The sequence below is a fragment of the Mesoplodon densirostris genome, chromosome 4 (genome assembly GCF_025265405.1).
Source record: "Mesoplodon densirostris isolate mMesDen1 chromosome 4, mMesDen1 primary haplotype, whole genome shotgun sequence".
NCBI lineage: Eukaryota > Metazoa > Chordata > Mammalia > Artiodactyla > Ziphiidae > Mesoplodon > Mesoplodon densirostris.
In genome coordinates this window covers 80,863,958-80,877,955 of record NC_082664.1, presented here as the reverse complement: position 1 = coordinate 80,877,955, position 13,998 = coordinate 80,863,958, and the positions used below count along the sequence as shown (strand labels likewise).

Genomic DNA, 13,998 nt, shown 5'->3' with positions numbered 1-13,998 from the left:
GGGAAGCCCCCTTGTCTACTTTTTTTAAACTCAACTTTCACCCCTCTAAATGCTCCCTACTCACATCAAGCTTCTTTCACTTTCCAGTCCTCATTATGTTGAAAACTAATATGAAAAATTAGGAAGATATTTCTATAATAAATATTTAAAATCCCCCTTTTAAAAATTAATTTGACTCGCATATCTTCCACTTTTTATTCATTTTTTTCATATTAAAACTGTGTTGTATTTCAAAGGTAGAAGAAGGACCATTTGAGCTATCATCAGCAAGTATTGATTATCATTAACTGCATAATTGTATTTAATATGATTTATTGGTCATTCATTTCATGGGTGCCATGATCTTAAAAGTGAATCCATGAAGTGTCTGAGTCTCCTTCATGTTACATACACTGAAGTACAGTACCAGTTCATAGATTTCAGAAAGAAGTTACATGTTGAGATGAGTCCTAATACAACCTCTAAGATAGCTAAGCTTTTAGTGATCTAATTGTAGAAATGGAAAATCTGGAAATTCAAATAAGATCCTTCCCCCAATAGTCAACTTTCAAAACATGTGAGCTAATTTTTACCTTAGAAATCACATAATCAGTCTTTTTTATTTGTTCTTTTGACACAAATATAGTGGTTATATTTATAAAGTGCTCAATTGTAGAATAATGGTGTGCTCAGTTGAAGTCTGGGAACAAAAAGGTTATATTTACCAACAAAAACATTAGAGCTTTTGAAATGAAATTCACTTGTTTTGATGGCCAGTGAGCCTGGTAAAAATAGGAAGAGATTATTGGGGGTGGGGAGGGGTTGTGTTTAACTTTTGAAGATACACAGAATGCTCCATTCCTGTCTGCACTGAAATTTATCAAGATTTATAGGCAGACTAGAAATTGCTTCTCAGAGTGATTATACCTTTTCGAATATCACCTACTGATTTTACAGTAAAAGTCGAGGCTACAAAAGTTGAGGACACAATTCATTTTATTTGACTCTGTTAAAAGTAGCATTATCAAACATTTCGTGATGTTTCTCTCATATCATATATTGGGCTGTCATGAAGAAATAAACCTCCACTTGCTTTCATGATAGTAGACAATAAATTGACTGATATAATTCAGTTGAGAAGTTGAAAAATACATTGAAAATAATGGGGCATAACATTGTAGGGTTAACATTTATTCATAGATGATACAATTAAATAGAACAGGCATTAACTTCAAGGTCAGTCAGTAAAGTAATAAAATTCAATATTTTAATTGAATTGTAATTACTTCCCATTGATACATGCAAGTAAAGTAAAATAGATGTCAGCTCTGCAAATTATGGTTCTTCCTCCTAATTAATTTCTTAATTCTGCATGGAGTTATCCAGTGCCTAGGTCTTGTGGGTTTATTCATCCACCCAGCTTCCATCAATGAATGTCTGTATGTCATGATTAAATGATTAGGTGTCAGGATTTATAGTAAATTTTTCTGCACTTTGAAGAAAATTTTGTTAGTAACTTAAAGTAGCTTATCTAGGTATTTGAGTTAAATGTACTTTAAATATACTTTATATTTATATAAACATTATTAAATGTTGCCATCTCAATGATTATAAAGGTTTTCATAAGGGAGCTAGACACATTGAGACTCACATTCCACACCTGACTGATTCAGGAGGTAAACTGAACAGACTGTTAGGGTTTTGGTGAAGCACAGTTTCTGTGCATTCATGACCCAGGCTTCACTAGAGAAGAGACACCTAAATTGAGTGAATCTAAAAAAGAAACATCTTTTTCAAGGACTGGGATAAATTGAAGCTTTTAGATAAAGTTGAATTGCATGGAAAAAGCCCATGAACCATTGTGGCTTTTTCATAGGCTTTTCACAGTCCCTCAAAAGGTTTTTACATAATATAGTTTTATATGAAATAAAATGGGAATGAAGACATTACAAAGATTAGGATAGAGATTTTCAAATTGTATTGAAATTGTATTGGGTCTAGATACTAGCATTTATTCAAAGAAAGAGAAGATTATGCCTTTGGACTGGCTGCATTTACCAGTTAAATAGCTACTGTTTAAAAATTGAAAATAAAATGAATACATAAGATGGATTTTAAAATTACTGAGGTGTGTTATATATTCATGTACTCCAAAGTGGTTCCATATAGTTGAATCATTTGAGAGCAAATATACTGGTATATTAGCATCTTTCTTTAGTTGAGTTTAAAAATATAATTGGATACTTGTTGATAAAACAAGTAAATTAAACTGAGAAGTTATTTATTTTGTCTAAGCTTTGTGTTAAATTTTAACTCAAACATTGACTTTATTATGTAAAATATTTCTCTCTAAAGCACTTAAAGCATAAATCCAATGATAAATATATTTTATTGATACTAATCTGACCCTGACTTTCCATTCTCAATTATGAAGGATCTGCAGTGTCAGAATTCTCTGTGCATATAATCTAGTTAGAAAATACCAAAACCAAAATACATGAGGTAAAGATTAACATCTTTGGGCTTCATAATTATAGATAAGCTAACAGTTTTTTTTAATGTTAAACTGATCTGTTTCTCCAGATGCTTGTTTTAAAATTATCTTAATAATTGTCTTATTCCATTTAGAGAAATTAAATATCATACAGATTGTACGTGCAATGCTAAGATGTTTCTAAATGAAGAAACTTGTGAAAAAATGTGTAAGTGTAATAAAATTAAATATTCAATCATCCATTATATTTATAAAAATAAGTTACAAAGAGTTTTCATTTGCATATAGTCTAATATTTATGGAAACATCAGTGTTTTAGGCAGTAAAAAATTTCTTGAGAAAAGTTCCATATCTGAGTGTATTCTAGGGTAGGATGAATAATCTTCCTACCGCATCCCTGACTAATATCATCCCACGTGTAATAGTATACCAATTTAGAAGAGATCTCGGAGATCAGGGTGGCTTCAGGCCATTGATTTCTCAAGGAGAGGAGCTTGAATTGCTAGGAGTCTCTGGATCTTATCCAAGGAGATATTTTATAAAAACAATTTGAAATGCACGTCTTATGGGCAGTGATCGTGAGGTCCCCAATGACTTGTCACTTTCTAATGAACAGAAAAATGGAAGCAAAGACAGATTGCACTTGCACAGGGTAACCAGCATCAGGAGAAAAGCACTTGAGTAGTCATTACCAACTACAGTAGAACATGTTAGCCTGACCCAAATATGTATTATATACAGTGTTGATTTAAAATAGAAAGATTCATTCAGAACAGTATGTACATTATTGTATGGAATCTAGCCAAGCAGTTTCATTATTAAAACTTAGACATTTTTTGGAAAAGAATTATAGTCTATTTAAATAGTATCATCTCATGAGATAAGAACTCCTAAGTCATTGTTTATGCGAAGATGCCTACCAAAATCACCAGACATAACCTCTGATAAATTTACAATGTGTCAAAATTGTTTGTTTCTCAGTTCCCGCATTTCCTTGGTTTTACACGTCCATTGGGATCATCTTTTGATGTGTGTATGTGAAATATCCTTACTGATTGGCCTGCCCTGTGTAAAAGATCTAAATTGTCAGACCATGACTCATAACAGCATCTCATCCTCACCAAACATGGTGCAGACTGTATTACCAAACTATAATGACTCATACATGCAGCTTATTTCATTATTAACTCTGAGAAAAAATGTAACTCTTTTATTTTAGCTATTTTATAGTTTTACAATAATCTCCTAGTGAAATGATCTATAATGTGTTTCAGAAAAATATTTGAAAATCTTCCTTAAAGTTTTAAATTTCTATTTATTCTAATTGTTTTAGCTCCATAGAATTTTCAGTGCTTATCCTAGGAATAAATAAATTAAAAATATTTCTACGAATACACAAAAATCTTGAAATAATTTTACCAGGGTGTACTTCTGTGATGAATACAGATTCATGTGGAAAAAATGTGCCCAATGTGACTTATGTTTACATATTTTACTGACCATCTTATCTAAAGGCAAGCCAGATTACTTTACTGCTACATCATGGAATGCAGCCATCTTTGAAATGAGATATTACAGCTATTTCTCTACTTTAACAGTTCAGAACTGGGGCATGATGATTTTGCAATGAATTAAAAGGCTGCAAGGAAAATGGAAAGATTGTTGGCTTGATCTTTCATTGCCCACCTGTATAAAATCACATGCTCTTAAATTCCTTTTCATGCCTTTTAGATAGGCATTTATTTACTCCCAAACCCTTATAGAGAACACAAAACATAAATTCTTAGGTTCAATCATGAGAGACTTTTTAAATGATTTTAATGATGTGTAGCCTGATGCTAAATGCTAAGGTGATATGTATGTGCTATGTGACCAGTATATATGAGAATCAAGGAATTGGAAGGGCGGCTAGAAAATGACTTCCTGCCATGCTGGCCTTGTACATTCTTGCTTTGAGTTTTCCAAATTTCCACCCCAAACCATGGCAGTAATAGATGAATATATGAAGGAAGAGTATGAAAGAGCTGTGCTGGAAAGCATTATAAACATCTCTGTGAATTAAGAATGAATAGACATACAAAATAATTCAGAAATGAAGCTGTGGGACTGTAATACAAAGGGTCAGGAAATAAGCAAAAGCAATTGGGAGGTCACAGTCCTATGGGGAAACAGACTGAAAGTGCCCCCTCTGAGGGAGAACCTCAAAGAGATAAAAATAAGACATCCATTAAAGAAAAAGCAGTCAATTAGAAAAATAAATCACTCAAAATGAAATAGCAACAGTATGATGTGAAAAGTAAACAATTTGAAATTTGGGGTGAAACATAGAGTCATTTAAAAAGCAAAATAGTGGGCAGAATAAACTCTAGATGAACCAAGTCAAAGACAGAATGAGTGAAGCAGAAAAAAATAATTCACCCAGAAGACAGCATTGAAAGAGCAACTTACAAATATGGGGGATAGATAGGAAGATAGCAGTATTTGTGTAATAGATGTTTCAGAAAAAAATAGAAGGCAGAAAAACAGTATTTACAGATATAATGGCTGAAAACTTTTTAGGTTTGAAGAAAGATGAGTTTTGGAATTGAGAGTGCATATTAGGTGCTGTGCAGTGTAAATAAAAATAGATACTTGGTGTTAAAATTATAGAATGTCATAGGTAAACTGAAAATTGTACCGTCTAGCACAGAGAAAATGAAGATTCCTTATATGGGAACCACTGTTTGACAGCGTAAATCTCATTAAGAACAACTAAAGCCTAAAGAAGTAATAATATATTACAACTAAACTGTTAAGTGGTGGAGATAGCAAAATAGACATTATAAGACAGGTAAAAACTAGGAGAGTTTACCACTCACAGATCTTCAGTGAAAAAATAAAGATTGGACTTAAGTCAGAAATAAATTGAATTCCAGGAGAAATGAATGACAAACAATGGTGAGCACAGACACTGTAAAATGTGTTCATAAGCTTACATTTTCTTGCCCAAAATGATGGAACTAAAATTTAACACAGTGATAACAACTTAAATGGTAAAACTTATTTAGTGTCTAGTTAAAAACATGCTAACTTGTTTTGGTCAAAAAGTTGCTAAATGGAATTCCCTGGCGGTCCAGTGGTCAGGTCGCTGGGCTTTCAGTGCTGAGGGTGTGGGTTCAATCCCTGGTGGGGGAACGAAGATCTTGTAAGCTGCGCAGTGTGGCTAAAAAGAAAAAAAAAATGCTAAACATAAATTCTTAGATTAAAAAATTTTTTAAATAAATTCTTAGATTTATATTCTAAGGTTCATAAATTCTTAGATATTTAATACTTTAGACTTAAATACTGTGGTTTTGAATGAATGTTAAAAATTACAAATGATTACTGGAAGAGTAGAAATTCAGTCTACAGCTTTCTTTTTTTTATTTTTCAGATTAACATGCACTTATTCACTAAAAATTTCTTGAAAGCTTACACTTGAAAGTGTTCCAGGCACTGTACTAAGATGAGACCGATGAAAAGGATAACATTTTGTTTGTTTGTTTGTTTTGTTTTGTTTGTTTTTTGAGGTACGCGGGCCTCTCACTGTTGTGGCCTCTCCCGTTGCAGAGCACAGGCTCCGGACGCGCAGGCTCAGCGGCCATGGCCCACGGGCCCAGCCGCTCCGCGGCACGTGGGATCCTCCCGGACCGGGGCACAAACCCGCGTCCCCTGCGTCGGCATGCGGACTCTCAACCACTGCACCACCAGGGTAGATGAGGATGACATTTTTAAAAAAAATTTTATTGGAGTATAGTTGCTTTACAATGTTGTATTAGTTTCTGCTATACAGCAAAGTGAATCAGCTATACGTATACATATATCCCCTCTTTTTTGGATTTCCTTCTCCTTTAGGTCACCACAGAGCACTGAGTAGAGTTCCCTGTGCTGTACAGTAGGTTCTCATTAGTTATCTATTTTATACATAATATCAATAGTGTATATATATTGGGAGATTGGGATTGACATATATAGTCTACAGCTTTCTAATCAGCAGAGAAAACAAACAGACAAAATATCCTTTTTGATCCAGTATGAGGCAGAAAGTGGCAAAGGAAAAAAATATATATATAAAGTTTAATGTAACAAAAAGTGCACAATAAGGTGATGGAAACAGGTCCAGACAAAAAAAAATTGTAAAATATAAAAAATATAAAATATTTAAAATCAATTCTTTGAATTTGTATTTATAAGATAGGATAAAAAATTTCAAAACCCAGTTATATGTATGTCAGAAAAACGTTAACAAAAGAAAGCTGGTGTTGTAATGTTGATAAATAGAATATATGATAAAAGTCATATGTGGAGATGAAAAGCTCACTACATCTTGATAAAGGAATAATCCTCCCAAGAAGTTTTGGAAATTATGAATTTGTGTCCATAACAACACACCTCTCAAATGTATAAAACAAAACTTTCAATTATAAGAAATTATTAAAACCAAAATCATAATGGGAGGTTTTAACCACCCCTTTATTTGAAACTGATGGTTCATGGAAACCAAGTATTAGTAAGGTCATAAAAGATATGAACAGCAGAATTAACAAGATCATGATTTTTTATGCTTAGGTATAAAATCTTACTTTGCTTTCAGCAGATCCACTTTCCAAGCACAAATGGGGCATTTATAAAATTTAATCATCTATAAGTCACAAATGAGCTTCACCAAATTTTGAAGAATTATCATATAAAGACTACAGTCTTGACCATATGCAATTAAGTTAGAAGACAACAAAAAGTAGTGAAAGTAAACAAACATGTTTTGACACTTACAAGAGTAATCTTAAATAACAATAAAAATGGCAAAATATTGAAAACAGAATGACAAATGTGTCACTTTCAAATCTTCTGGGATGCAGCTAAATTGGTACTTTAAATCTTCCTATTTAAGAAGTAAGAAATGTGTAAATATAAATGAGTCAAGCATTCAAATCAAGAAGCTAGAAATAAATAAGCTATTGAATGAACACAAAGAAAGCAGAAGTAAGGAAGTGACAAAATTAAGAGTAAAATTTATGAAATTGAAAAGTGGAGAAAATATTAAAAACAACAAAAAGCTGGCACCTTAATGAGACTCCCCAAGTTGCCAGATACATGACAAGATCCATCAAAAATAAAAGACCAATAAAGTATTCTGCCTTATGTGAATTCATAAAATAAATGGCCTTGGTTTAGAAGTGTTTCAGTATTATTAAGAAAAGAAGATGAATGGTCTATTAGAAAAATAGTCATTTTCACAGTAAAAACCAAAAAAGTTACAGATCTGGCCACAAATTTCTGAAGAACATGTTCCACCTCAATCATACAAGAGTAAAGATATGCAAATAAAAATACCAAGGAGATAAATATCATTTTTTCCTATCAAAATCACAAAAGTTTTAAATTTAATAATATCTAGTATTGGTGAAGATGTTAGAGAACACATCTCAGTAGATATAGACAAAGTATGTATAAAATTTGGTGTCTGTTCATGCTATAAAACAGCAGAATTAGCAAGTATGATCATGAGAACAGCGAAGAAATCTTAGCAAATGAAGTATAGATGGAAACATCCTTTATCCAACATAGAGAAGCAACATAGTCTGGCAATTGAAAGCCTGGACTGTATAGCCAGACTGCCTAGGTTTGAATTTTCATTTTTATCTCTTGGTAGTGGGTGATCTTAGAGAGTCACTAAACTTCTCTGTGCCTCAATTTTCTCACATATTAAATAGGGATAATTATAATACCACTTATTGGATTGTTATGAGAATTCAGTTAATATTTGCAGAGCACTTATAACAGTGCCTTGCAGATAGTACTATATAATCTATATATATATTTTTTAAATAAATTTCACAAGGAAAAATCATTTCTAACAGACATGTTAATTAGCAAACTTTCTCTTGCTGGTCTAAGATAAAGATAATTGTACCACTAGAAGTTATAGCCGTTGGAGTTATGGGTTCTGATTAGAGTCCTTTAATTGCCAAATAACCATCTCTGAGTGTAGATTAAAACAGACACTTGTATATTTCACTGGATATGCTGAAATATTTTAAAGTAAGTTGTAGGCAACATGACACAGATTTCCATATGTATGGAAACGTTGCTTGGCAGAGGTGGCATATACATCAACAGAGAAGGGATTCCATAAACAGTACCTACCCATAAATAAGAGATACAGTTATAACACTATATCTATGATAACTGAAAGTAAATTCTACATGGATTGAATATCTAAATGTGAATAGCAAAAATTTAAAACTTTGAAATGAAAATATGGGACTAACATTATGACCATGGGCATCATTTATTACAATACAAAGGAAGAACAGTTTTAAATAACAATTCTTTTGACTACTATAAGGTTAAAAAGTTTATGTTTATCAGGAGACCCTCCCTCAATAAAAAAAATGTAATGATACTGATTAGGAAGATATTTAGAAGATATTAGGAAGATATTTACCGTGCCCATAATGATGAAGGATTAGCATTCAGAATATATCAAGAACTATGAATCATCAAAAAACAGCGTTAAAAATAGGCAAATGATTTTAATAAGCAATTCACAGAAGTGAAACCCTGAATGAATGGGCAATGAAATATGAAAAAGTGCTTACTTTTAATAGTAATCAGAAGATAAAAATTAAAACAAGTATCCAAAACATTTTTTATATGTCTATATAACTCAGATTGGCAAAGATGAAAAATCTGACAACATTAATTACTTTCACCTTATGGGAAATAAGAATTCTATTTCCTTGATGACAATACTGCTTTGGAGAGCAATTTGGCATTATATAATGGACTTGAAGATTATATGTATATGTATATATGTATATATAAAATAGCAATTAAATATATTTTTTCTCCTCTATCATATTGCAATAGTAATTTCACATAAAAGCATATTTACTGCAGCATAGAAAGTACTTACTAGTGACAAAACAGACATTAGAAATAAGTCAGTGCCCAACTGTGCATCTATTGGAAGATGGATAAGTAAATTCTGATATATCCATATAATGGAATACAATACAACAGTAAAAATGGATGGACCAGAGCCATAGTAATTACTATAAGTAAATCTCATTAACAATGTGAATTGAAAAAAACAAGTAAAAAGTTATCATTCGTGTTAAAATGTGATATACATGAACAATAACAAATATTGTTTTGGATATGTACATTTGTAATAAAATTATAAAAGCATAGTTGGGAAATAACATACCAACTTCAAAAGACTGAAGGCTAGGGAAAATAGATTGATTAAGGGTAGATATACTGTGAGATTCTATTATGTTGATGGTGTTGAAAGAAAAGTTGTGGAGGAAATGGGGCAAGATGTTAATGCTTATTAAATCTGGGTGGTGATTACATAGATGCTTGTCTCAAATATTTTATTTACCTACTCATTTTAAACATTGAATTGCAAAGGTTGCAAGGGTTGACAGGAATAAAGGAACTGGACAAAGTCAACAATTAGTTCATCAAGTGTTTACCCAGCCAATTGAAATTTTGACTTTAATGAATGCATCTTGAGAATAAGATTGCTGTGAAAGGAGTCAAATAATCCATCTAGTGCTAGTAGTCTGAGTTGTTTCCTTTGGGATTAATGTAATTTAATATCAGTAGGAGAAGAATCCTTAATCTTTATCTGACTTCCCTTTTATTATTCTGTATGTGATTATAAGAAATACCATGTTACAAAGAAGGCATTTGACTAGAAAAAGAAAATTATCACTCAGTTTGTATAATTAATAAGCTGATTGGTTTAAACCAATAATAAATAAAAATAGCCTATTTAAATGAACCTAAGCTAATACATGTATTATGGATGTAAATATCTAAAATGAATTCATTCCTTTCATAGCTGACTTGTGGCATGTGATTTTTTTCCTGGCAGGTTAGTTTTGGCATGTGGGAAGAGTTCCTGTTGTCCACAGTAGTCTACCTATACCCCATAACCCACATAAACTCTGCTATTATATCAGTTGAACATCTGTATCAGAGATTATGCAAATGCTATTGGTACTATAATGATTTTTCAGAGTGTTTCTATTTTTTCTTGGAAAACGCTGTCACACCAGTGGTCATTGAAATGAGCTGTCATTTAATTTGGTAATACAATTATTTGTGTCCATATGCTACTAAGTGAATTAATTATATAGGCATACAGTTTACGACTCTTTTATTTTCTACTTTTATTCTCCAAATAAGAAGTTTGAAACAGATAAAATAGAAATGTCAGAAAATTCTCGCTGTTGTCCATGAGTAAAAAAAAATAATAATAATTAAAATACCAAGGATTTAAATTTCATATCTTTGAAATGATACTTTTTTTTCCATCCTAATTACAATTCCTCAAAAATGAAAAAGGGATTGAAACAATGCATCTGGTAGTTGATGAAGTGCAATTGAAATGAATTGGAATGAAACTTATTTTTCAGGAGCAAGAAAACCAGTTACCCAAGGGCAATAGAAAAGTAAGTACTAGTAAGGTACATTTTGCCTTAAAATACACATACACTGGTTTCCTAGGCAAGGAGGAGCCAAGGGAAGGGAAACGTGTCTTTAAACCTCCATTTTAATTGTTATCTGAAAAAAATTTAACCTTTCTTGGCAGGTTTAGATCCAGATAAGCATCTTGGAAAAACCCTGGACCAAATGGAGCCTTATCTCTTAGAGGTAAGAATTTATACTATTTCTCAAAATATAGGCATCTAAAGCAGGAAAATAAACAATGCCATGATATAATGATTATACAAGCAATTTTTAGAAAAACTCAGATACATTGATGATACAGTTTTATGAAAAAATTAAACCTCTAGTGGATATGAAAGTATGTTTTAAATTAATTACAAAAGTTATATCAGCTCGTTGAGCTCACTGAAAGAGTAAGCTATACCTAAAAGGAAATTGTTCTGTCAAGAAGTTTACTTTTATTAAAATCGACATTGTTAAGTACTATACAGTACCTGATAGTCTCCATCAGTACCTGATCAGGTGCATTTCCATCAGAAATGTGAGTGGAAACTTCCTTTAGAGATTATCTAATCTTACCTCTTCTTTTTTACCAATTAGGAAATTAATTTGCAGAGTAGTAAATAAATTATCCCAAAGCTTCAAATTACAATTGTTTAACCCTTATCATTGTCAAATCCTGAATATGTTCTAAATATTAAAGAAAGGTTTTGTTATTTTTACTCTTTTCTATTAATTGTATTATATTTTATTAGAATTGGGGTCAAATGTTATGATTAGTATGACTATGCTAAATTAGCTAGAATAGTGTAATTATTAGAATTTTTTATTCTACAATCATGGTAGAAAAAAGAAAATCACCCTACTTCTGTGACAGAAGTGAACTCCTCTATTATCATTTTTCCCTCCATGTTCTTCATCAAAATTGTCTCTGGACATTGTTAATACCATTGCTGTCATATGAACTGTTAGCAGGTGTACTCTTCACTAACTATAGATTTCACATTTTCTTTCAGACTTACTTGTACTTGATTATTTTATGGCTTATCAATATGTACCAAATACCTAGAAATCCCTAAAATGCTAATTCCTTCTTTTATTAAGCATTATTAAGCATCTAATATGTGCCAGGGAAATAGTAATGATTAAAATTAAAATGCAATGCTTATATAATTGTGACAAATTATATTTGATTTCTAGATAATTTGGTGTCATTTATTTAAGTCTATCTAATGGACATGATTGCTTTCCCTGCCCTTCTGATAGGACTCTTCTCACAACAGTTTGTTCTGTGGCCAACATATCTATGTTCACATCTATCCACTACCATCAGACTAAATTTTGTTTCTGCAAAAACAATGTGTAGATAAATAATGAAATTAAATTTATGAGGGTGAAAGAAAGAGAACTTTGGAAATGGGAGACTGGAGCTTTGGCAAAAGAGCTTTGTTAGCTGCTTCTAAAATTTGAAGTGAGTTCAGGTTTCAAGCATGTAGAGATTCTTTGTAGAAAAGGTTAAGTGAAGTTTTAGGATTGCCATGATGTTGATTGTGAATGAACCTGTATGTTATCATATATGTTTAAACACAAAAATGCAGAAATTATTTTATTCAACTTCAGCAAGTTCCTCACATGACCTGGAAATCTTACATTTCATTAGAAAAATAATCTACCCATTCTCTATAATGGTCATTTTATTCCTTCTCTGCTCCTCAAATTTCTAATCCCTTCATTTTTTCTCCTCGCAATGAGAGGATGACTTGTTTCTTCCTTCACAGAAAAAATAGAAATCATCATCCTGGGAATCCCTCCACCTCTGAGCACCACTCCTTCGAACTGATATGCACTTACACCTATCCTTACTTGCTGTGATGGGGAGAAGTGTCCTTCATCCTGTCTATGGCTAATATACTCTCTGTGCTCTAGATCCCATTAGCATCTACCTTCTTAGAGACCTTGCAATCAACCCTCCCCCTCCAGTATCTTCCTCCTCTCTCTCTTTATGGTCTCCTTCACATCACTGTTGAAACATGCCACCAACTCTCCCATCCTAAAGATTCCCTCCCTCTTCTCTAGTTATTTCTCTAGCCACTTCTCTTTATTCTTTGCTTCAAAACCAAAAATTTCAGAAGTGTTACCTGTATTCATAGTACTTCCTCGCGTCTCAGACGCCTCATATACCTAGCATATTACTTCTTTTTCCACCTCTAAATGGGTACAGCTCTGATCAAGATCACCCATGATCTCCAGTTTTACCAAACCCAACAGACACTTCTCAGTCCTTATTTGACAGTTATAAACATTTCTTCTTGAAATGCTTATACCAGCATTCGTGATGCCACACTTTCCTAGGTTTTCTCCTTTGCTTCTGGACACTCTTAGTCTCTTTTGCTAGTTCCTATTCTAGTCTCCATTTTCAGTCTACAGACTTTTCCTGGGTGATCTCAGTCACTCACATGGCTTTCATTACTAGCTCTATTCTGATAACTCCCAAATATTTCTAGCCTAGATTTCTCTGCTAAATTCTAGTGCCCAAAGGCACTGCAAATTAAATCTCTACAAACTTGATTGTGGCCTTTATATCCATCACTTTTTGCCATTCCCTTTGTCATTGCCTTAATTCAGATGCCTGTCACTTCAAGCCTAGAGTATTACTGATACCTTCAAATTTGCCTCTATTTTCCATTTTATTTCTCAAAGAATTTATTTTGCTACTGCCTCAAAATCATTGTTTGAATATATTCTACTGTAATTGTGTCACTCACTTCAAAACTTTACATGAGTCCCCATTGCCTACAGGCTAAAATCCAAATTCTTTACACTCCTCTCCCTCACCTACTCTATCCCACCCATTAACATGATCTTGTCTATTCTGTCTCCAGAATATATTCCAAATCCAAGCACTTCTCACTGCCTCTGCTCCTACCACCAGGCCATAATCATCTCTTATCTGGAATACTCCATCAACCCACAACTGGTCTGCTTACTTCTGTCATTGCCCTGCTATGATCCATTATTCATACAGATGCCAGAGTGATTTT

General features: G+C 32.6%; 1 protein-coding gene across 1 annotated transcript in view; it reads left to right on the top strand.

Annotated features, from left to right (window-relative positions):
- Positions 1-13,998, top strand: part of DPH6 (diphthamine biosynthesis 6) — a 175,811-nt gene that overhangs the window by 130,816 nt on the left and 30,997 nt on the right. Inside the window, exon 6 of the mRNA XM_060098274.1 lies at positions 11,100-11,161. Within this exon, the coding sequence (XP_059954257.1) occupies positions 11,100-11,161 (62 nt within the window). The remainder of the gene's footprint in view (positions 1-11,099; positions 11,162-13,998) is intronic.